The sequence below is a fragment of the Leucopleurus acutus genome, assembly GCF_964270905.1.
Source record: "Leucopleurus acutus genome assembly, chromosome: 10".
NCBI classification, from domain to species: Eukaryota; Metazoa; Chordata; class Mammalia; order Artiodactyla; family Delphinidae; genus Leucopleurus; species Leucopleurus acutus.
In genome coordinates, this window is record NC_139153.1 from 35,595,372 (window position 1) to 35,620,473 (window position 25,102).

At 52.0% G+C, this 25,102-nt stretch overlaps 1 protein-coding gene across 1 annotated transcript in view; it reads right to left on the minus strand.

Annotated features, from left to right (window-relative positions):
* CACNA1D (calcium voltage-gated channel subunit alpha1 D) overlaps nt 1–25,102 on the minus strand; it is a 320,553-nt gene that overhangs the window by 25,812 nt on the left and 269,639 nt on the right. Inside the window, exons 30-38 of the mRNA XM_082849132.1 lie at nt 23,146–23,229; nt 15,161–15,289; nt 12,467–12,532; nt 10,688–10,779; nt 9,656–9,815; nt 8,955–9,082; nt 8,720–8,816; nt 5,201–5,303; nt 4,765–4,866 (exon numbers count right to left, since the gene is read on the minus strand). Of these exons, the coding sequence (XP_082705258.1) occupies nt 4,765–4,866; nt 5,201–5,303; nt 8,720–8,816; nt 8,955–9,082; nt 9,656–9,815; nt 10,688–10,779; nt 12,467–12,532; nt 15,161–15,289; nt 23,146–23,229 (961 nt within the window). The remainder of the gene's footprint in view (nt 1–4,764; nt 4,867–5,200; nt 5,304–8,719; nt 8,817–8,954; nt 9,083–9,655; nt 9,816–10,687; nt 10,780–12,466; nt 12,533–15,160; nt 15,290–23,145; nt 23,230–25,102) is intronic.

The following is a 25,102-nucleotide window of genomic DNA, read 5'->3' on the forward strand; positions in this document are numbered from 1 at the left end:
CAGCCTTAACACTCACTTCTGGCTGGGGCTGGGGGAAGGGCAAGACGGGGCACGAGGCACTGAGCTCTCGCTTAGGACACTGGGAGACTAAATCTAGCGAAAAGCAAGGTTGTGCAAAGCAGTTAAGGCTCAAAATCAGAGTCAGCTAAATAAACTGATGCTCAAAATTGCAGAAAATAATACACTTGTCATGAGTTTAATAGAGCAGCATATTAGTAACACTATGAAGTGCCGTCTTGGTTACTGATTCAAAATAAAAATTACAAAACAAAGAAAGGCTTCATGGGTCATATTTTCACCCCTGCGCATAGGGATTTGCATGTGTAATTACCACGAACACCCAGGACAATTAACCATCCAAATCCCAATGCCTGGAGATAAAGATAGAGACCTCAGAAAGGTGACAGACAGGCTTGGAAGGAGAGGACATTTCTGAAAAGTGACTGCAGACCCAGATTTACATGTGCCCCCTTAATTCTCTGCCAATAGCCTCCACATGTCATCTCTTGGTTTGTAATTCAGAACTGCTTGTTTTCGATACTGCAAGCGACAGCTCCAACTAACCTCAAAGTTGAGCCGACTTATTTCTGCTTTGTTCAGAAACAACCCCATCGTGTGTGGCTGGGGAGCTGGAACTCTGCCGAGCGTGATTGAAGGTGATGCATGAGGCAGAATAGGGGCTCTGGCTGTCTCCCGGGAAACCACCCTGGCAGGGGCTGTGTGCCCGGGGGTCTCCACAAGGCCTGCTCACCCCCACATCTGTCCAGGGCCCCCGGGGGCTACTGACCACGGTTCGCAGAGGCTGGGAGGAGGAACGGCTGCAGTCCTCAGGCTTTAGCACAGCTACACTTGTGGCCAGGCTGCCCTCGCAACTCACGTGCCATCTTGGGTAAGGGGCTCGGCCTCTCTGGGCTTGCGTTCTCACCCGTAAACAGGCCTAAGCCTCTCGGAGGAGGAGCTGTGAGGATTATGGGAGAAGAGGCGCGCAGAGCACTCTGGGTGGTCCTAAGTGCCAGGGGCGGGGGATGGTGAGCCATCAGAGTCCCCGTTACTTTACAAGCTGCCAACAGTGGCATCCACTGAAATGGATCATAGAGCATGACGGGGCGGGGGACACTGGGACCCTCCTGGGTGGGGTGCGTTCTGTGGCCATGAGGGCGGTATCCCTGTCTGGACACTGCTGGGCCACTCTGGGCTTCCCACGGCCCCCAACTTCCTTGTCAGAAGCTGCTCAGTGTTACTGTGTGAGAAGACGCCTGGCGGTGGTCAGCCTTGAGAAGTGTATTGCATTCCTTCTAAACCCAAGCCCGGCAAGTCTGGGAACGGTGTAGGGGCCACCAAAGTGAACCTAGGGCTTTGGGTAGATGTGAAACCAGGCCCCCCATCAGTCTCGGGCTGGTCCAAATGGTCTAACAACGCACTGTCCAGAGGCAGGAAGGCGAGAGGGGAGTGGCCCGAGGTTCCATGACTTGCCTTAGGCCAGGTGAGTTGGGATGTGGGACCCCTGGGCCTGGGCTCTCCTTCTTTACCCCACCACCTCCCTGCTCCACCACAAGGGCCACCTGCTCCTTTGGGGCCGCCTCTCCCAGAGTACAAGTCTACCTCCCCACCAGGCTACATGCAGGAGGTGGACCGACTGCGGCCTGAGAATCCCAGGGGCAGCCAGCCTCTGCCGGCCAGGGTTTCCAGTCTTCTCTGTGGGCTCCCATGAAAAACACTGGCTGTACTCACAGAAGGCCCACCTCATCCCGTGCTGGGATGCTTCCAGCAAAAGCAGGCCTAACCTTTCTCTCCCTTCCACCTGGATGGTGCTAGCCTAGAGGGGCCAAGGGGGCTCCTGTGGGAGGGTCTCGGCTCTCCCTGGCCCAGAACCTGGGGGGCGGTGTACTCAGTGAAGAGGGCAGATCAGGTTTCTGCCCGAGGGGCAGCTCCAGGGCAGAGGTGCCCACCTAGGGCTCTACAGGGCAGGCCTCTCAAGGGTCACTTGGCCTTTTGCACTGAGATGCTGAGCTATTGAAACTGGGCCCAGGAAGAGTCTTAAGAACAGGAAAAGTCAAAGCTACAGCAGGTCAGAAAAGGAAGGAAGAGGAGTGAGTGCAGTGAGGCCGTCTGGGCTCAGGACTGCAGAGAGCGACGGGGTCGGCTCTGAGCGCTTCTCGGGGCAAAAGGGCCCAAGATCCAGGTCCGGGGCGAAGGCCCAAAGACAAAGAAGCGCCCCTGGGAGGAGGAGGGACTTCTCAAGGAGGGACGGAGATCCGCGAAACGGCAGGAGGCTCTAGAGCGGAGGTGAGAACACCAGCAAGGGCCAGACGGGAAGTGAGACAGCTCAGCACGGAGAGAGCAGAGAGGCTGTCACGGCGGCCAAAGGCGCCGCGGGAGCCCGGAATTCCGGCCTGGGCTCCAGGCTCATTCCCGAGTATCGCCTCATCAAGCTCGTGATGACCTCGGCGGAGAGCGGGGCTCACATCACCCCTGTGCTGGCAAAGCCTTCTAAGGTGGGCACCTACTCTGCTCTGTCACCAGGGCTGTAAGGGGCCCCCGAGCGACCCACGTCGACCAGTCACAGGTGCAGGGCTGGCCTGGCTCAGTTTTCTGCCCTCTGACCAGGTTACAGTGGGCGGGACACCGAGCCCCTCGGCCGTGGGAGCTACCCGTCCGCCGGCCCAGAGGGTCGTAAATATGCTCTCCTTTTCTAAGTGCTCCACGGTGTGGGAAAGGCTGGGACCCAGTGGTCCACTGGAAGGTAAAAGAGGAAAAACAAAGAGGCAAGGGGTGATGCAGATGCTACAACCCCGCGCAGCAACTCAACCAGAGTCTGTCCACCGAAGCCTGAAGTTACCACCTATGGAAGTTCAGTGACGAGAGCACTTATTTGAGATTCAACCTGGATAAGCTCCAGCACATCCACAACCCATGCCATGGAACTTCTGGAGTTTTCCAGCCCTTATTGAGGCACTGTTTTTGTCCCAGGTTTCTCAGTGGTCTTACTGCCATTTTGGAAGAGATTAACCCTTGTCATCCTAACTCCCCAATCCATGCTAAGAAATAACAGAGAGAAAACCGGGGCCTGCTATTGGACCAAGAAAGCAGAAGACTACGTAGCCTTCGTGAGAAGGCCAGTAGGGCTAAAAGCTGATCAGCTTTTCCAAGGAAGGGAGCCAAATTCTGGACTTTTCTTGTGGTGAAATGAAAAGAAAGGAAGTTTCACAGTGATGCGAATGACTCTCTCCAGGCGAGCCTTGCCAGGATGGGCGCTGATGTGAGAGAGACTGGGCTGTAATGAGGCTGGCGTTTCAAGAGAGACGGGAGGTGCGCGTGCCATTGAGGCAGGACCCCCTGGACAGGTGGGGCCCGCTACTCTGAGGCATGCATCTGCATCGTGAGAAACATGTAGGGGAATACAGCTGGCAAGAGATAACTCCGATTCCATGCCACCACCCTAAAACAGAATTGCTTCAGAATATTCTGAAAGACTGAGACTTGAAAGGAATGGAGGCTGCAGAAAAAGCTCAAGCACATCGTTACAACGACTGGAAAAAGCAACTCGTCTCAGCCATGCGAGCACCTGGGTGTGCAGCTAAAAAGAAAGGAACGAAAACCAAAGGGTCGTTTTAAGCGTGCAGCATCCGTTCTCCTGTGGAGAGCCAGGGTTCTCTCTCTAGGCGGGAGTTTTCATTTCGGTTTTGTTCTTTCAGTGTTTTGTTTTGCACAGTAGCCCTTTATCGTTTCTTTGTGGGCCATCTTTCCCAGCTTTGAGCCGGTGGCCCTGCCAGCTCTGGGCGGCTCCCTCCGGCCACAAAAAGCTCTGGATTCATGCCGGGGAGCGGAGCTGGCCAGCATGCTGCTCTCTCTGCCCCCGAGAGCCAGAGGTTGTCACCTTCTCAAAAGGAGAGGCCACCGTCCCGGCTCAGCTTATGGACCTGAGCCAGCCCAGTCTGGCGGCCGCAGGAGCAGGGACACTGTAAGATTTCAGTTGGTTACAAAACACACCAAACACTCCTAACGTGCCCAGGGCTGGGGGTAAAGTGCAGGCACGTTGGCACCGAGCAAACGGATCCTGCACCTTTAAAACTCGAAAATAAAAGTCAAAACACAATCATCTCCACTTGTAAGTCCATGTATACTTAGACAAAAATGGAAATACAGTATCTGTATTTTATATATATATGTATTTTATATATATATATATATATATATATATATATATATATATATATAAATCTGAGAAAAGTTTAGTCAGTTATTTTATGATAGCAAAAGGAAATAAGCATGCCTGTTAGTTCCGTCTCTAAATTCTAAACAAAGGGATGTTTTTGGTAATTATGGTAGCAGATCCAGTCTTAAGAACATTTCAAAAACACCATTTTCTGAAAGCTTTTTTTTTGTGTGAGAAGTTTTCAACAGTATGTTGAAGGATATAGGAAAACTAGTTTTAAACACTTCATTTGGGGCAAAAAAAAAATACAGGCTTTTGGTTTTGAGGCAGCAAGCTTGTTCTCCTAACATTAATCCCTCCACCCACAAGAGAACCCCGGCTTCAACCATATGGGTCTTGATATCCTTCTCACTGAAGCCTCTCCTTTGTCTGCAGTGGTCTTCACGTTACCCCAAATCATTACACCAATGGCTGAGGGGCCTTTAGCTGTTGGCCTCAATGCTCTGGCTGGTACCTTAAGCATTCTGCAAACACGCTGGGCTTCCTAGAGACTAGCATTGACACCAATGTGCTGGTCAAGAACTACTTAGGAAAAAAATTGCACTGACCACCAGCTGGAGGGACAACTTGGTCAAGTAGCTTCATGCTGGTTTTCTTCCAGATTTTCTTGATCACAGCTCGGAGTTCTTCATTAGCTTGTTCTAGGTTCCCTGAATTCAAAAAGCAAGAGGGGGGAACAAGCCTTGTTTCTTTTGCCCAGCAATGCCTCTCTGTTCTCACCGGGGCTGCTGGTGGCCCGACTCACCTCTCAACCTTCCAGGATAAGGTGAAGCACGGAGGGAGGGGAGAAGGGTTGAGGGAAGCAGGTCCGGCCAGTGGGGCCAGCACAGATGTTCTCATTTCACATACCGCCCCATCCCCTGGGCAGGGGGGTGTCCCCTCCCTGCCCCGCCTTTGACAAGAAGAGGCCCAGATGGGAATCAAGGTGGGATACGGCCTCCCCTTCCTCTTCTCCCACCTGTCCTGCTTCCACGGAGGGCTCACCTTCCGTCTTGATTTTAAGAGCCGTTCGGACCAAAGCAAACAGAGTTGCATTAAACATGACTGTCCCGTCACTGTTGAGTGGCATGTTCATGGCAACCAGTCTCTGTAAACAGAAAGAAAAGTCCCTTAATAGAACGCAAACGAATGACGACAGCTGCAGCCCTTTTCCTCGTTTGTTCTCTGTTGATCCCTCATCTCCTGTCTAATCAACCCTCGATTCAACTCAACAGCCATTTGGGGGGGCATCTAGTATCTGAGGAGATCCGAGCTGACAAAGATCAAAGCTCGAGTCATGAAGCGCAAACGCAGGCCCTCAGAAGATGCATTTTGTTTGTTTTTTAGACTCCCTACTGTCCATGCATTCCTCTCCCTTTCTCATTAACCGGCTCTCCCTGTGTCTTGGGGTCAGGCCTCCATTCTGGGCACATCCTTAAGGCTGTTTGGGGTTAAAGTGATGTACCAGGTATGATGAGCCAGGCACAGAGCCTGGGACAAAGGTCCTCAACCAACAGGGTCGATTACTTTTCCTATCGCAGGGAGTGTCCTTCAAGGACCCTGCCCTGGTGAGACCACTGTGGAGTGTTTTGTACAAGTCCACGCGGTTCTACGAGTCCAGTGTTTGGTCTTTCAGAGCTGGATCCCCACATCCTGCTTCTCTTTTCTCTCTCTTCGCCCCTGTAACACCACCACTGAGAGTTGGTGAGGAGCTGGGTGAGTGAAACTCTCTGTGGCCCCAGTTACTGCAGATGCCATGCCCACAGCAAAGGGCTGTGCAAGGGTTAAAGGAGCTCACAGACACTTAAGACTCCAGCCAGGTGCCTGGCACGTGGTAAGTGCTAAGTAAGTGGTACTTAGAACTTCTAACAGTTTCAAATTTCTTACTTTTGGCTGACAAGGTGTCCCAAGAGAAAGATTTTAAAACACTTTTCCTCCTCCCCATTAATGGACTGGAGTCTTGTGTACACATGATTCATCCCACCTAAATTCCTAGTCCTAGGAGAGCCTGCACAGTCACTTGCTTTTCCTGGCAAGTTCCTGAGTCAGCAAAATGGACTACTTTGTGCCTGAAGGACACGTAGACCCTTTACATAAAAGGGTCTGGAAATGCAAACACAAAATAACAGCCATGAGCCAGAACCCATCTTGTTCTTGGAAACAGAAAAGAGGCTGATACTGGGAAATTTATGGGGAAAAAGTCAACATCTGTGGCTTATTCTCTGCCTACATCCAGAGTCCAGGATGAGGAGAAGCAAAGACTCGGCAAGGACCCCAGGGACTTGCCAACTGGACTTCCAGCCCAGGGGACAATGAGTTTTGGCTCGGATTTCTCTGAAAGCCTGAAATACACCGTAGACCCCACTCTTCACTGTGGGTTCTGTCTAGAGCTAGCCCAGCATCCCTTTGGGGGTAGGGTGAACCCCTGACCCCGAATTCCCTCATATCTGTGGGAAGAGGGGACCAGCTGTTGCACAGACTGGCTGGATTTCTATAGGGCAGAGTTTCAACAGGCAAATCTTGCATTTCTCCTTTAAAAAGGGGGATCCTTTTCTATTGCCACAGCTGACTCAAGGTGGTTCAATGCGAGTTCTATGAAAGGGAAACAAATCTCAATGAGAGCTCGCAGAGAGCATGGTCTGATGTGAAAACTTCAGGAATGGGGTGAGATGGTGACAGGGATAGAGTAGGATAATTAAATAGATAGCTTAAAAATCCCACTACAGGGGGACCTCCCTGGTGGTCCAGTGGTTACGAATCTGCTTTCCAATACAGGGGCCGTGGGTTTGATCCCTGGTCGGGGAACCAAGATCCCACATGCAACGGGCCAACTAAGCCCGTGCGCTGCAACTACTGAGCCCGTGCGTTCTGGAGCCTGTGCACCGCAACTACTGGGCCCACGCGCCACAACTAGAGAAGCCCACACGCTGCAATGAAGAGCCCACACACCACAACGAAAGATCCCACATGCCACAATGAAGACCCAACGCAACCAAATAAATTAATCACAAAAAAATCCCACTAGGGGATTCAAGTCAGAAAGGGAATTCTAAGGGACTTTGGGAGACTGTTTAAACAGTGGGAGACAACTCAAGAAAAGCATCCAGTAACCAAGCAACAATCTACATATGTAGTTAAAGTACAAGACAATAGATATGAGATCTGAATCTTGTTATATGAAGTCAGGGAATTAATGGTCCTTGAAGAGTTACATTCCTGTGTGTAGCCAAGACAGGAATATAGATGAGAGGGGAAAGAAACCAGGTGAAAGGGGACATGATACCAAAACCCGAGATGAACTACCACGCTTTAGTATATGTTACCACCCTTTTGCTAATATACATATCATGTAAAGAGTGCCATGACAGTCCTGGTTAGACCATCAAGGGTTAAAAGAGGAACTAAGGATACCAGCCTTGCCGTCTAGCCAAAAATGAGGAAGAAGGTGATCTCCTCCCCTACCCCGTTTTTCTCTGATTATAAAAATGTAGCCCTCTTTGTCCTCGGGGCTGCGCTCCCTTACCTGCCCGCTTGTATCTCTCACAAGCATCCTATGCTAAGAAACTCACTCTTTGCCGGCCTCTTTGCCGGCCTCACGCTGAATTCTTTCTGCATCGAGACAAAAGAACCTGAGTTTCAGTAAGTCCTGACACCAGGTGAGTGGTTTGAACTAAGAGACAGTGGGTTCAAGTCCCCTCCTAAGTCAGGAGTTGTGGGTTCAAGTCTCCATCTGAGGTGCGGACGGGTTCGAGTCCCGTCCGAGGAGGAGTGCCGTTTCAGCAGGAGATCTGAATCCATCCCCGAGACGCCACCGCCGGATGCACACGAGGGGCACGTCACTGTGTGCACCATCACACAAATTAGGAAACGTCCGGGCCACCAAGTCCTCTCCACTCTACTCCCTAAGTAGATCCCTAAGCCATCCCCTCCTCTCCCTGCCCGCTTCCTTCTGGCTCTCGGTACTTCGCCGTGAGATAATGCAACAGCTCTCCTGAGTGTTCTCCTGTCCCTAGTTCACTTCTCCATTGCCAAGAGTCAACTTTCTAGAATGGATGTCTCCTCCTGTTTCTTCCACGGGACTCAGCATAGCACAGAAGGCTCCTCGCAGCTACACTCAGCTTGGGCCTGAGGCCTTCTGCCACCTCCTCTTGCGTTCCAGCCACACCGACTCTCCATTCTCTTGCCTCCACGTCTGGGCTCCCTGGGCTCCCTTTCTGCGATGCCCTTCCCCCTGTGACAAACTCCTACTTCTCTCCTGCTGGACCTGATGCAAATGTCACCATCCCCTCCTTCTACCCAGTGACAAATTACACAATTCCCTTCCTATTCTTATTGTTGGCTGACAGGGTGACCTAAGAGTTACACAGCTGAGAACTCCTCGAGGACAGCAACCACATGTCATTCACCTCGGCATCTCCAGTGCCTGACAGCAGGCTCCACAGAACATCACTTAGTAAGGGTTTGTTGACTAAAGCAGGGAGTTCCTGCAAGAGAGGCCGTCAGGGACGCTGACAGGACACTTACCTTGCAGGCTACCCTGTGTGGACACAGTTTCCCAAACCCCAGGGGGGGCTGGATGCGGCGGAGCAGAGTGACCACGTCCAGGTGCTTGATTCTTCCCCTGGAGACAAAGTACGGCATGAGGTGCAGGGCAGCACCAGCAGGCCGGGGCTTTCGGTCCATCCCACCTTCCACAGGAAAGCACACCCAACCTCCAGAAACAGCCCACACAAGCCAGATGGAATTCTCTTCAACCTACTTTGCCTCGGGGTCATATTCGGACCATATTCTTTTGAATTCGTCTAAATGGTGAGGCCCCAGAATAGACCAGTCCCGGGTCAGATAATCGAAATTGTCCATGATGACAGCCACAAACAGGTTGATGATCTGTAAAAGCCAATCAGGAGGGCGTTTCAGCTGCAGTGGGATGAGCTGGGTTCAACCCCAGTGAGTGCTTCCTAATTGTAAGGGTCACAGGACATTTGGACCCATTTCTCCTAGAGAGGCTGAAAACCTTTCATTCTGGAGAACGTTTAAGAAAATGGCAGACTTCTAGCTTTCCAAAATGGTTTGGGTATAGGCCCAGGGGAGGGCAGGGGGGAATGTACTGTCTGACCTTTTGAAATACACTGCAGTGTTATAATTTGCCACCAAACAACTCACTCTCGTAAGTCGCTACTATGTGCAGTGGCTTTGAGATTTTTTATTATAAAGGAACCAGCAGCCCTAAGAAGCTGGGATGGTGAAGCCTGTTAGCGAGCACCCAACCGCTGCTCACACCAAAGGTGCTAATAACACAGGCCTCGCTCAGCAAAATCTCGACGGCCCAGTGGAGTCTAGACTGCTCGTCAGCATAAAACACCCCACAGCTCTTTGACGGGGCAACGTCACTGGTCTGAATCCCAAATGCTACATGAAGATGTGTCCATTGGTGGTAGGGTGGCTATTCTGATCACTCACCAGAAATGCGCAGAGCATGTAAAAACTGATGAAATAAACAATGGCAAAGTTGCTCCCGCAGGTGTACTCCTCCCCGGGGTTGTAATCGGACTCGGGGTCACAGAGCTTTCCCGGGAGGCAGGCCAGCATGATTTCCTGCCAGGCCTCCCCCGTCGCACACCTTTTTTAGATTAAGCAAAGAAACAAAGAAGGCATTTGAGGCTTAGATCTTTAAGAAATTTTAAGAAAAAAAATTTTTTTTTTAATTAGACCAAAACCTAAGTACTTTGGGGGGAAAGCCAGTTTGATTTAGTGAAAATTCCTACTTATTTTCAAATGCAACTTACATCAGTAAGGGAGGCCCTGTTGCAACTCCCTTTGATTTCTATCACTCACTTGATATAAGCACATCCATTCTTTTTGTATAAAGGGATGTTTGTTTTGTGGTCTTCTCTCCTTTAAACACTTATGTTACAATTTTTAAACGATTATTATTTTTAATGACCTACCATCTGACAACTCGATTAGATCCCCATTTGATTCTGTTGAAAGCCAAGAACTGGAAACTAACTTACAAAGAACTTGCTCTCCAGTCATGAGGACTTGCTTGTATGGTTTCTAGAAAGTTCTCTCACTTTAAGGCACTTTGTTTACAAAGCTATTCAATGGAGTTAAAAACAATGCCATAAAGTTTGAAACTGCACATCTCAGGATGCTCCCCACTGACTGTGCAAAAGGCCTCTACATTCCTGCTAAAGTTTCATTTTCCCGGTTGTTTGAGCACATGCGCCCATGTGTAAGCACACACCCCACACCTTCCCAGCGGCTCAGGGGACCTACTCTCTCCCAAGTGGAAAACCTTAAGCCAATCACGATGGGAATGGCCAAAAGCCTGCAAAATTCCTCTGTGACTAAAATGCTACCGTGTCTGTTTAATAGTACAAAACCAACAGATACAAAAGGCCACCGTGACCCAATGCTTTAAGAACCCGGGTCCTCTGCTGCTCTGGAGCCCAGAACCAGAGAGACTTGCTCCGGGCTGGACTCAGTCACCTGAAGAGCAGCAGTACGGCTTGGGGAAAGGTCTGGAAATTGTTGTTCCTGTTGATCTGGTTGTTATCTCTCATGGCAACTTTCCCAAACATCTAGAGAGAGAAATTATTAGGGGAAAAAAAAGAAAAGACTTTGTCATACCGAAAAAAAAAAAAAAAGAAAGAAAAAAGCACACCCCTCCATATGTGAATTTCGAACTCAAGTTTGGTCAATACCCAGAGTCCCTGGAACTTTATTCATCCCACTAAGATACGCTGGGCTCGGTGCTAACCGCTGGGCACATTCTCAGCTCAAGGAGTTCCTAGCCTGGGGAAGGGATGCAAAAAGTAACCAGACCGGCAGCCGCTTCAGATGGGAGCTGGGCTGGTCCAGCCCGACGGGGAAGCACAGCTCACAGGATCCCTGAGGCTGGGGCTGGGGTCAGGGAAGGCCTCCAGGGAGAGTGAGGTTAAGGCCCAGAACTGAAGGGGAAGGAGAAGCCAGTCAGGTGACAAGGAGGGTGAAGAATGCTCCAGGCAGAGGGAGCACGACCTGCAAAGGAGCAGAGGCGTCGTGGCCCGGGTGCTCCAGGAAATGAAAAGAACGTGAGTGTGACGAACAGCCCAAGGACCGGGCTGCAGACAAGCCTGGGGGGCCGGTGGGCCATGGGCAGGAGGGTTGGCTTTGCCTTAAGGGCCAGGAGAAGTTAGTAAATTCTTCACTCGTGGGGAATACAGAAGCAGACTGACATTTTCGAAGACCCTGATGGCCGGCAAAGACCCTTGAGTGAACACGGGGGTGGTGTGCGAGATGCGGTTTCCAGTTCTCTGCGGCCACTTAAGTTTTATATGAGGACGTTATGGCATAAAAGACCCTTTGGGGCCCATGGCGTCACAAGCTGCTAAATTACAGGGGCTCGAGCACACGGCCTCTTTGTTCAAAACCCCTGGTAAAAGTCCTAGGCACTTGCAAATGCTTCTCTGCCTTCAGAACAAAAAAGCACGTACCACCATTTCTCTGCTGCGGGAATACTTGACCTCTTTTTCACTCACAGCCCTCCCTTACCTGAAAGGCTGCACCTGAACCAGCAGAGAGCGTGGCAGAGGGACCCCGGGGAGGTCCAGGGCCACAGGGTCCTCCACCTCCCTCTCCTCCAGGGGGCTCTGTCCCCTACCCGCCCACTCTGCGCTAGGGCTCAGCTGTTAGGGACGCTCCTATGCCCCCTCCCCCACCTCAGGAGGAGCTGGGGAGCGTCCCACAGCCCCTCAGCCAGGACCAGGCCACAGAAGAGCCTGGTTTCACTCTTCTTTTTAGAGGGGCGCTTCTGAGGCAAGATAGTGGCTCCAGTTCAGCCCCAGCATCTAGAAATAGTTTGTAATGCTTTCAGATGATACAGACTTTTGTATCACTCATATCTTCTTAGCAACTTTGATGCAGAAAATAGGACAATTATGGCTTTTCTCAGTACAGCATTTGCTGTTGCTACAATCAACGATGGGTTTTCTCAATCAGTTGGCTCCCCTCACACCCAGATTGGGGGTGGGGAGTGCCCTAAACCCAGCTTCCTCTGACCTATTCCAACCTCCGCATGCCCTTCTGAGCCCGGCTCTCGCTGGCTCGCTGGCTCAGGCTCTCTCCTGCAGGGCCACGTCTTTTTCATCTTTACAGCTCTTCAGCAGCCAAGGCGTCCGGCTGAAAACACATGACCTGTCTGTCCAGTCCACCTGGCCAAGGTACAGCCTGCCACAGATCTGGGGCGACGTAGCAAAGGGGACCCGGGGGAGAGGTGCCGGAGCGTACCTGCATGCCGATAACCGCGTAGATGAAGAACAGCATGGCGATGAGAAGGGCGACATACGGGAGCGCCTGGAAGAGAAGCAGCGCTTGGCTCAGCGCGAACATCCTGTCCCCCCGGATGGCTTGGGGGCAGACTGAAGGCCCACATGGGGCACACGCTCTATTCTTTTCCATGTTATATTGTAAGGACATCAATAGTGAGGAAGAGCTTTTTAAACCCCAGCCCGGCAGCCCGGCTTCAGCCCTGAGGACAGCAGCCCATGCACACCTCGGGTTATGAAGCTGCAGGCAGGACGTGCTTTCCGCAGTTGTTAACAGTGCGTCCTAATCCTAAACAGTGTCGCTCTCAGAAACGATGTAATTGATGAAACAATTCCAGCGTGCTAGACAATTAGATCGCTTCTGCTTTCTTTTGTGGGCGTGTTTGGGGTGGGGGCAAGGGGCTCTTTCGCAAAGGAACATCTTTATGCAAAATCACCTCGCATCTGCTTAAGTACTTCCTTACGGTGAAGCCTTAGGAGTGGAATTATTGGGTCAGAGGGGAAGAACCACTTTCTGGCTGTGGCTGTAGAAAGCAAGACACCTTTCTTAAAATGCATTCTTTCCGAAAGAACCGCAGAGCTGGGGGCTGGGCCCGGGAAGAAAAGGAGCTAGCTGTGTGGTCACCAAGCCTGGGCTCTCCTTAGGGACATCAAATATAAGCACATGTGTCGGGTCAGACCACCGTTTTTTTTGTTTGTTTGTTTTAAATTTATTCAATTTTTGGCTGCATCGTGTCTTCGTTGCTGCGCACGGGCTTTCTCTAGTTGCGGCGAGCAGGGGCTCCTCTTCGTTGTGGTGCACTGGCTTCTCATTGCGGTGGCTTCTCTTGTTGCGGAGCGTGGGCTCTAAGTGGGCGGGCCTCAGTGGCTCTAGAACGCAGGCACAGCAGCTGTGGCGCAAGGGCCTAGTTGCTCCATGGCATGCGGGGTCTTCCCGGACCAGGACTCGAACCCGCATCCCCTGCAATGGCAGGCGGATTCCAACCACTGCGCCACCAGGGAAACCCACCACTGGTCTTTTAATCCAAGGCTCCTCAACTGCTGTCTCCCTCATGTCAGGCGACAGAAGATGTCTGTGTGCTTGGCACGCCTCCAAGGAGTGCCCATATTGTTAAACTTAAGGCCAAGCGCACATGCATAAAGCCTCCGCTTGCTCTCCTATCTGAGAAAGGTCATCAGAAAGCCAGGGGCTAACAAACCTCCCGACTTGTGCCAGCTCTGGATCTGTGACTGCCAGCTTGGCCCAGTGCAGTAGCACCATCCTGACAACTGGACTGGTTAACAGGGTCCCACAGGGTTAGTTTCAGGGTTAGTTTCAGTCCCACAGGGTTAGTTTCAAGGCTGTCCTTGCCACAGCAGCGTGCGTTTTCTCCCTAGACGAGCAAATGTTTAAGAATTCTGCTGGCACAGTTTCTCAGTTTTTATGGACATGAATGGTCACGTGTGGTCATGTCTCTGTGACATGAATTCATCTTATAGTGACCAAAACTTTTTTTAAAAAGTTTAATGTAACAATGACATTATTGCATGAATCATTCTATTTTTATAGCAGTTCATTCACAAATGTTGGTACTTTGTATTAATAACAACCGTCTAGGATTTAATCCCTTTCCAGGACCGAGGCTCACCTGCTCGAGGCCCCCCACCTGCCCTGCCTCTCTCAGAGCTGCATCCCGGCTCCTCCTATAGTCTCATTTTCCCCAACAGGACTTGCGATTTTCCTTCTTTGAGTTTCTGGATCTACCTCCTTCCCCAGATGCCAACCCTTCTCCTCTTTACCTGTTAAAATTCTACCCACTGTGGAAAAATGTTTCCTGGGCTATGAACACCAGTTTCCTCAGAGCCGATGGGGTTGTTCTTTGTGTATCTTCGAGTAACTTCATTTGTTAATGTGAGCATTTACTACTTTTGAATTAAAAAGTCAAAAGATAAAGAAATGAAGATCCATGACTCATTTTCTAAAGTTCGTGCACATCTGCAAACTCCCCCAGGCAGTGCACCTCTTAATAAGAATCTGTGCCCCCCTCCCCAGCGGAGTAAGTCCGGAAGACCAGAACATCTAGGGTGGGGTGCTGGAAGGTACAGGAGAAGCTGGGTTCTGTTTGGAACAGCCAAGAACCAGGCTGCACCAGGCTGGAAAGCCACAGATGACAAAGGGGACCTGGCTTATACTCAGGTGCCCTTCACTCTGTAATCCTCCCAGGCACTGGCTAACCCAGGACGGGGGATGGCGTGCTGGCCAAGGCCAAGTAGTCTCTGATTTGTATCTAGATTAGCCAACGGACAGGACTGCCGCAGCCTTATGAGGCTTCCAGGGGTCGGCTGGGACCCTCCCTCTCTCAGACATCACCATTCATCCCGGGCATCCTGGGGAGGACTGAGGTGCGGGGAGCCCCGTACATCTATCCCTCTCAGAAAGGCTGCAGATTTCTCAGCTGCAGGCGTTACTGCTTTCTCTTCTGCTTCCTTAAGCAAGGAATCCTATTCGATTTATCCAAGCAATGCTGGGCCCGTCTCCTCAGCATTCCAGGTCCTCTCTGGACCTAGGTGATCACAGCGGTCCTGCAGAAAGGAGTCCGGATCCTCCACAACAGGGGACAACCACTGACTCACATATGATCTTCAAAGACAAAGAAGCCCTTGGCATGGCTCTTACCTGGAAGGACTTAATAAAAGTCCACAGCAGTGTCCGGATGCCTTCCCCCCTGCTGAGAAGCTTCACCAATCGCATCACTCGGAAAAGACGGAAAAAGGTGATGGAGATTCTATTGCTCTCTTCAGAGTTCTGAAGGGTTATCATGGAGAGGTCAAACCCAATGGAAAGTAGAACATGCAACACTTTCAGAAAAACAGCAACAGATGCACACAGAGGTGGCAGAGGTAAGAATTAAAGATGTGTTTCTAGGGCCTTTTCACCTCAAAAAGCATGATATGAGAGGAAAAGTTACATGCTAACAACACAGGGCTTGGGAAACCCTGGGTCCACACAGCACATGCATGTCCACGTGGTCTAGTGTGTTAAGAGGAGGACACTGGTCTGGTCAAGAGTACTGGACACTGATGATGAATGCAAACCACTGCAGACACTGTTCTGAAAGGACAATCATGGAGAATACAGAACAACTAGTGGAAAACTCGACATGGCCAAATAAACTGAAGGAAAAGGCCCAGCCCCTGGAGACTAGTCACTGGTCTTACCCCAGGTGTAGCAGTTGGGACAGGGACATTTTCACTTTCAGTTGGCTTTAAGAAATCAAAGATTGAACATGTATTAATGAACTTGGAAGGAAGCAAGGGTTCAGGAGGGTGTCCCCCCATTTAAAAAAAAAAAAAAAATCTGTGGTTCATGTCTGAGGATAACACATCTGCTCCCTCCCTGAGGAAATGCCACAGGGACTGCTTGCAAATGGACGTGAGGGTGGGCAGCCACTGATGCAGGCTCTGACACTATGACTTTCTAATTCACACCCCAGGACATGATGTTTCAAGACTGAAAGACATCTAGTAAAGGACAATGCTGCAAGACCTCAGGTGTCCCCAAGCACAGAAATGCAGAGTGGGATTCTGCTTCTCATGGGAAGACTGGTTCTCTTGTTTTAGTCAGGCTTGTGGGTCTGAGGACCTAACTGCTCTGAGGCAGGCCATTCCTAACCCTGAGGAACAGGGTGACTCCGCCAAACAGGGCAGAGTGGCAGCTGCCTGCGCTCCACAGACCTCCCCTGCCCCACTCTACTCCTGGGGCCGCGCAGCTGGGCGGCGTGCGTCCGATGGGCCCTCACTGGCGGGGCTGCCGAGGAGCTGGGCAGACTGAGTCAGGGCAAGCAGGAGACGGGCCGGTTTCCCTCCAGAAGCCTTCACTGCCCCACCAAGAAGGCTCAGCTCTGGGTGACTCTTGGGAAGAAGCAGCTTAGCACCAGCGTTCCCTGAGCTTCCGCAGTGCTGTCTCACCCGAGGTCTGGCTGGGCTCCTGTCACTTGGGCCCCAGGGTGCAGAATCCCAGCCCTCGTCGCCCTGTGGTCACCGGCCTCCCCACTCAGTCTGTGAGCCCTCAGGGGGCAGGGACCTTGCCTCACTCCACTCAGTGCCCAGCATGGTGTCTGGCACTCATTAGAGGTTCAATAAGTGTTTATGAGAATGCAGAGGCTGTGTCAGGAGCCATCTTTAAATTAAACAGTAAAGGCTGAACAACAGTCAGGAAATGACGGCCTTTTTTTTTCCCCCTTCAGCGGGGTCACCTCTGCTGAAGCAGCTGGTCGACCCAGAAGCTAACAAAGGAAGGAGGCTCTTCTGACTGGGGGCCCAGAACTCCTGGGTGCTCCCCAGGGCCCTAGGGAGCCTCTCTGCACGGTGGGTCTGTACAGCTAAGGGTTGTGTGTGCGCGCACGGATGCACACCCTAATCTGATGGGCTCTCCTCCCGGGAGATACAGGGAAAGGAGAAACTCCGTCCTGGAGTCTCACTCTCGTCAGTGGCTGCCTCCTGAGCTCAAAGCTAAAACGCTATAAAATTCGTAAAATAGAAGGAGTCTGGGCACATCACATCACAACTGAAATGCAACGAGATTACTAAGCCAGGACTAACGGGTTCTGATGGGGTTAAAAAGGAGTCCCTGCTTCGCCTGGGATGCTCGGAACGTGACCTCTGCAATGGGTTGGCCAAAGCCTGGTCACTCTTTTTACATCCCTTCTATCATCTCATCTCAAAAGGGATCACATCTCCTTAAAAGGACAGATGATGGTTTTTAACTCATGACTTTGGCAAATGAAGGTATTTGTTTTCCCAAGTTCTCATGCTTGCCCACACCAACTCCCTAAGGGCTGTGTGCAGGAGGTTCCAGTCTGACCTGTACAGCTGGAGTGTGAGGGGGTGTCTGTGTGTGTGCGCGCGTGTGTGCACTTGCCTATGCTCAAGGGGACCAGAGTGTGCATAAGACAGAACACTCTATAGTATATTTCTGCCATGTCTATAACTTGTGTGTTGGACTTACAAGAGAATAAGGAGGCTGGGTGGTCGGGGAAGACACTCTTTCTGGCCATGACCTGGCCCAAGCCTCTTCTGCTGGCCCCTCCCTAGCCCACGCCAAGTCTGACAGACCTTTTACACTCCCCTTGTGACAGGAGAAAGCTAGTAGCCAAACTGACTTTTGAAGGGCACATCTCTTTTTCAACTGCTGTCTTTGAAGTATGACAAATCTTGGCCTATGAACTTGAAACCATGGGTAGTCTTTTGCTCAAAAAAACAAAGAAGAGGAAAAGACAGCATTTGTGGAGGGACAAGGCAGCACAACATGCAAGAAAGGAAGGACAGAGCAAATGGCACACCTGGCTGCGTGCACCCCCAGTGCAGCCTGTGACACCCCCCCACATGCCTCACTGGGCAGGGAGGACTGGGCAGGGGAGGGTGTCACTGGTAGCACCGGGGGAAAGTACAAGTTGCTAAAATGTCTTACAAATGGAGGGACCCCGAGGATGGCTTTGCCTGAACTACAAACGCCAGTCTGATGAAAAGGGCAGGCCCGCTCTCACCCTGGGCTACGCACTGGAACTGCCTGGGGAGATCTTTGACAACTCTGATGCCTGGCTCTCACCCCAAAGCTTCTTACTTAATTGATCTGGGCTGGCCGCAAGCTTTCCCAGGTGGTTCCAACATACAGCCAGAGCCAGGAGCAGCAGCCCAAGGCCAGGGTAAAGCTGGGCCACGTCTTCAGCTGGTCACCCACAGCAGCTCGTTCCCTTCAGGTCTGGAGGGGCGACACAGAATGCGGCCACCGGGAAAGCCCATTCCGGCTGTTACAGCTAAGCAATGGGCTCCCCTGGAGTTGATGGGGTTTCAGTACTCGGATGGATGCAAGCTGCCATCCCCATCTTCCTTACAAGGGGTGGGTGGAGGAGGCTCAGAAACACAGGGAGCTGGTGCAGGGCGGAAAAGGACCGTGAGCAAGCTGCCGCTCCCGGGATCAACCGCAGGACACGCCCGGAGGCTGTGGGACTAGGGGAGGCCTCACTCCCCAGGGAGCTTTCCATTGACAGCACTAGGGGCTGGATGATGTTTCAAGAGACGGAATTCCAGTGTCATCCCAGGGCCTGGACTAGAGGACCTCGGTAACTCCTTCCCGAGATGCCACAGTCTTCATGTGGAAACCCTACAGGGAAATGGACCCTCAGCCTTAGGAAGCCACACTACGTGCCAGAGTCTGGAAAGCTCCTTCCCACAGGGCTCCCACGCAGGCTCTTGCCGTGTAGGCTCTGGGCCAACCCCCTGCGACTACGGAAGGCAAATGAGCCCTGAGTTGCCCAAGTGCAAAGGGATCAGTCTGCATTTACGCATTAATTCCCATCTCTTCCTAGAAAAGCTGAAAGGATGCCCTTTTCCAATTCAGACAGGAGGCAAACCAGTTACCCTGAGGCATCCTGGAGAGCTCTTGCTGGGGAGCCTTCTCTCTGACTACTTCTGACCTGGTATGTAACACCTCTGGGACGGAAGGCTTCTGTATTTGGGATTGCTGAGCTTGTCTCCAGAAACCAGCGATCTGGTCCCTAGAAAAGGGTTAGCATACAGCACGGAGGGCTGAACAACCTGACTGTGGCTTTAGAACAAGAGGCTGAGTGGAGCTGTGGGCCACCTGGTCCACCCCGGGTACACCACAGGTCAGGGACAATTCTTAGGTCCCTGGGAGTGGCCTCCCTACTGACTTTGTACATATGCTCTTAAGTAATAACAATGCAGACATGGCTGCTAAGCAAGTGTTTTGCCTCCCCGCCAATAATGATAATTGGAAAGACTAAATGTCAGCAACAGCCATTTCCCAGGTTAGGGAGGATATGATGCTGGATCACTTCTCCATTCAAGGAGCAAACAGGCATCGAAGAAGGAGCAAAACCGAGCCTGCCAGTCCTCATCTGACATTTTAGCAGCTCGATGACATTATGACCAACTGTGATGAAGACAAGTCCACGACAGCTATCAAACCATGACCGTGGCAGGGTAGGGGTCATGGGAGGGGGCGGCAGGATGGGGAGGGCCAGGTGAGCATGCAAGCAGGACAACAGGAGGGGCCATCCAAAATGTTTTTGCGAAGAAGACAAACGCAAGCTCAATTTCTCATTTCCAGGCCACATCGTCCATTCTTGAAGGCTATGCTGCCATGTCACAGAGCCAAGCGTGACTGACCAAGATGGCCCCGGCTCAGGCCCTGGGCTGGAGACAACGAAATAGGGCACAGCAAACAATTTAGATGACCACGACCCACAGCACTCCTGTGCAACTCAGCGAAAACCAAAGGTGGGAGAGACAAGTATACAGTCTTTCGAGTGCTTTTGCTTTAACAACGACTTCACCGTATATATGTTTATATATACTTGCCGCTACAATTTTCTAAAAACAAAACCAACATGAAAATCGATTAGGCAACAGAAAAGAAAGAGCAACAGAGGTTGGGAGAGACAGCACAGCAAGTTAAACATTGCAAAAAATGATGACTTATGGCAGCTAAAAACAGCCAACAATGGACCAAGGGTATTCACGCTCAGCTGAGTCGGGAGTGCGGGGGACAGGGCCACCGAGGGAAATGATGTGTGCTGCTTCCCAGGGAATGCGGCATTGGGGGGGGAGGGGCGTGTAGAGGAACCACCGGCGACACTCAGAGAGTTATGTCACCAGAGGTTAAGGACATCCAGTCTCTCCTGTCTTTGTGCTGTGGCCTGAGGGTCGTAGATGCCCAATAAAGATGTGATGAAGGACTGAATAGATGAGAAGGTGGCCTTGAGCATCCCCTCTCCACTGAGGCCCAGCACAGAAAGGCTGAGGTCCCCTAAGGTGGTTTTCTACTGGGCCAGGGCCTTGAACTCGCATTGCTCCCGGCTCAGGAAGGTTTGGTCTCAGGCTCCATGTGACCAGGGGAAAGGTCACGTACTGAAAAAACAGTACGAGGATGCTGACTGCTAGGGTTTTCGAGTCTGACTGAATGCCAGGGGAAAGCCTGCATTATACAGAAACCCCAAAGTCAAATGCTAACTAAAAAATTTCGCGTGGGCTTTTATAGACCTGTGGCTTTCCTGACTGATGGAAGGTGAAGGCGGACGTGTCTGAGACACTGCTGGGCAGGGCTGACCCAGAGGGAAGGCACAGTGGGCTCAGCCCCAGCACGCGGCGAGGCAGCCAGGAAGCCGCGCGTACTGTCGGCGGTGCACCAGCGCGGGGAGTCGGGCATTAGAGAGCTGGGCTGTCTGCTTGGTGAACAAACCCTGGCCACATCCTGGTGCCCAGAAGCTAAGCATGGACCCTACCACCTACACACCACGTGAAGCACGGAGCGCTCCAGGGAGACCTGCTCAAATTGTCACTTATGATATTTTCACTTCCATTATAGACCACTCTGACTTACATAAGGGTCTGCTTCCAGACTGTTCACGTAAGTGTACTTTGATGGAGGCCGTAAGTGCTTTATGCGGTGAGATGATTAAGCGGGCAGATGTCTGGTCATAAACTCAGGAGAGAGCCCCTGGCAGCCCAGGGAGGGTCCTGTGTTCTCCCGTTAGTATCAGATTAGTTTATAACCAAGCGTAATTCACACATGATAAATGGCAATTCTATACCTGACTTGTGGAATATTTCACATAACGTGGAATTTATATAAGTCTGGGCTTATGGAGGTTGGCAGATCTATGTACCTAAGTCTAGTAAAATACCATTTCAGTACCTGGTCTTGGCATGAATTTGAGGGTCATGAGGCTTAACTCACACCCTCATGGACATGGTAATGTCTTACAGTTCATTTCGCTTATTATTACAAGGAAAATCTATATTTAAAATAATACCATTGTATCTCCCTAACACTTTGGGAGTTTAAACAAGTATTTTCACAAATATGCCTATCATTTTATCATTGCAACGTACCTATGAAGCAGGGAGGGCAGACATCACTCATCTCAGTGGTCCACGAGGGAACTGAGGCCCAGGTCCAGGCTAGCGCTGCCCTGCTACTCTACACTCCACAGTCAGCCTGGCCCCCAGAGTGGCGGCATAGATCTCATCATTCTTATTCGGCACAGGCTGTCTGGGCGCCAGGATGGACCATATGAGCCCGCAGGTGTCAGACAGGCAGAGCGTGGCAACCCCTGCCCAGCCAGGCATGGGGGGAGGAGGGCCAGGTTGGCACCTGGCAGCAGGAAGCCAGCACAGCACGGCAGCCCACCCCATGCTCCACCTGTCCCTGCAAAGGGCTCCACACAACCTGGGCACCCACGGAAGCCTGCTGATGAACTGGGGACAGACCAGGTGGGCAGGGCCAGTTCTGCCCGCATCAGGCCCTCCCGGTCTGGGCATGGGTCAGATCTGAGAGGGGCCAGTGGGAGGCGGTGCTCCCCTTTCTGCAGCCTCTGTATTTTGAGGAAGGTTCTCAGGATGCTTCCTAAAGGTTGGGTGGGGTGTTCACTCCACCTACCACTGCTCCTCAACAAAGGATTCAACTGGGTGCAACAAGGGAGCGCTGACACCCTCTCCTAGTATACACGAGGCCTTCCTTCCCCTGGCCCAGGGCAGCCTTCAATCTGCATCCCTATTTGGGGAGCTAGGATAGGCATGTTCCCCAGCGTCACCAGTAGGGCTCAGCAGACACAGCGTACAGGTGAGGACACCCGCAGCGGTGGCCGTGTGCTCAGGGCACGGCTGTGGGGTTTCTCTCCTGTGCCTTCACAGACCCACAGTGGGTACCAGGGCACACGTTATGAACTCTGCTTTCCAGCTCAAAAAACTGAGGCACGAAGCAGCCAGCGGCCCTGCCAAGGTCACCCAGCTACTGAGTGATAATGTTCACATACCCACACAATTAACTCCTAGCCCTTAACATTTCAATAAGGTCTTCTTTAAAAATAAGGTTTTCCTTCCAAAATGGCAATTCTACATTTACTTCCCCACTCTCATTCAGGGGAAGGGGGATGGGGGGGCCGGGGGAGGGAGGGAAGAGGACAAAGTGTGCTTAGTCTTTTGCCGTAAATGTGTGCTTGAATTTCTAAAGTGTACAGAGATCCGTGGGGAGGGTTTCTGGTCTCCTCTGTGTTAGACTTAATGAGGTTATAGGACACAAAATTTGCTACTTACATTCACTTCAGTTATAGCAATATCAACGACGCTACCAACAACAATTAAGGCATCAAAAGTGTTCCATGCATCAGTGAAATAGTGCTGTTAGAGCAAGCATTCAGAAGCCACAGAAGAGAGGAAGCACAACAGGAAAAAGAGAAGAAAAGGACAGTGTTACAAAAGGGGAACATTCTAGCATCAAGCCACCTGGCTACTTGAAAAATCACCCTAAAACAAACATGTTATAGGTACATCACTTCGGGTATTGCTTCTGACACAGCAAATAAAAACAGTTAGAGACGCCGATCTTGCCCTGCCTACCGCTGACTCAGCTTAACGCTGCAAAACAGTCAGTCCTCCAAAAGGTGATGTGTGTCTAAAGGCCTGGGGATCAAGCTCTATGCTACAAGGCCTCTTCTCTGCAGCTCTCGTTAGAAAACTCCCGCTTTGCGATCAAGTACGACTGGGCTCTGTGACTTGTCCAGGTGATGCAGTGCAGGGCCGGGCGGGTGTGCAGACAGAGACAGGATGGGAGGTGGCCCCGGGCGGGCACATACTCACGTCAGCTTCGCTGAGCGCCACGTCTACAATGCTGCCGATTACGATGAGGGAGTCAAACGTGTTCCAGGCATCACTAAAGTACCCCTGGACAGAGCGGGCGGGGGCAGATGTTTATGAGCACGTAGGAAGGAGAAGCCACGCTGACCACGTGGGGTCACACCCGGGCCCCGCAGCAACCACGGCAACCAGGGGGGTGGGAGGGCCAAAGGGCAGCGACCATACCGTCCACCGGTGCAGAGGGACACGGGGTGGGGCACCTGCATGTGTGAGAGAGGCCACGGGTGCATGAACCCACACACACACACCACACACACACACACACACACACACCACACACAGACACACACCACACACACACCACACAGAGACACACACACCACACACACACACACAGACACACACACACACCACACACACACCACACACACACACCACACACAGACACACACCACACAGACACACACACCACACACACAGACACACACACACCACACACAGACACACACACCACACAGAGACACACACACCACACACACACACAGACACACACAGACACACACACCACACAGAGACACACACACCACACACACAGACACACACACCACACACAGACACACCACACAGAGACACCACACACACAGACACACACACACCACACACAGACACACCACACAGACACACACACACACACCACACAGACACACACCACACGACACACACACCGCACGATGCAGACTGTGGCCCTGGGCAGCACTGAACCAAGCCAAGTGCCTGCAGGACAGAGCGAGGCACTTGGTGACCCTGCCCTGGCACCCAAGGTCACAATCCCAACCCCTCGCTAGCTGAGGGAGGAGAAGGCCCTCCTACTCCTCGTATGGGGTCCCCAGTCACCTCCTTCTCTTCTTCCACATCAATACCACTATGACCGGCGTTTCACACCTTCTCACTGCTGTGCCCTTGAAACAAACCAGTATCCCTGCCCCTCCTCGACAGTCCAAGTACTGCAAAGGGTGTGCCCCGCGGCAGGATGTCCTCCCAGAGCTCTCGGTCTAAAGGGACGTGAAGGCTTACGGGGAGACAGGCCAGCGACGCACGCCGTCTCAGGCAGAGGTGTGGCCTGTAGGGCTGCGGGATCGGCGCACAGAGGGTCTCACGGGGAAGGAGCGCTCAGGGGTGGCGATGAGGCTCGAGTGCTCCCGCTGGCCCCCAGAGCAGCCCCTATCTCCTGATAGGCTCCTTTTTCCTCTCCAGCTCTGGCTTCCCTCCCCTCCCTCTGCATCCTCCAGTCCGAGCGGACTCCTTTCCATCCCTCAAACCACCACCAGGTTCTTGCCCAACTCCTGAGGCCTCTGTGATCCCGGCCTCCCCACCCCAACTCTACCTGCCCACGTCCACTTGACACTCAGCTCAAATGCCAATGCCCTGATGGCATGTTTTCAGATCCTCCTGACTTATACCTCCCATCCTGGGGACTCCAAATGTCTCTCAGGTCTTGATCACTGAATCTGGGGCCTCTGCCCGCAGGTCTACCCCATGGAAGACCCTCTGAGGATGAGGACTGTGCTGACTGCTCTGTCCCCTCCTCCACTAATCCCACCACCCAGCCCGGAGCCGTGAGCCCACATAGTGCTTGACACGTGGCAAGGCCTCCTCCTTCCACCAACTTGCACCCTCCTGGTCATTCAGCTCTGCCCTATTCTTGTTGTTTCAGGTCCTTGTATCTTGTTGAAGGTACAACATCCCTACGACCGTGACTTACAAATCTGTACATACATGGCATACATTTTGCATCCTCTTCTGGGCTCAGCACAGTAGGTGCTAAATTACTGCCTGCTGTCTCCTGATACCCCCCAGGAAGCCCTCAATCGGAGGGGGTGGTGGGGAGAACAGTGCACGGAGGCTTCTGGTTGCAAGGTCAACGACTGTCTGCAAATCAACTGCATCTTTTCAACAAGCC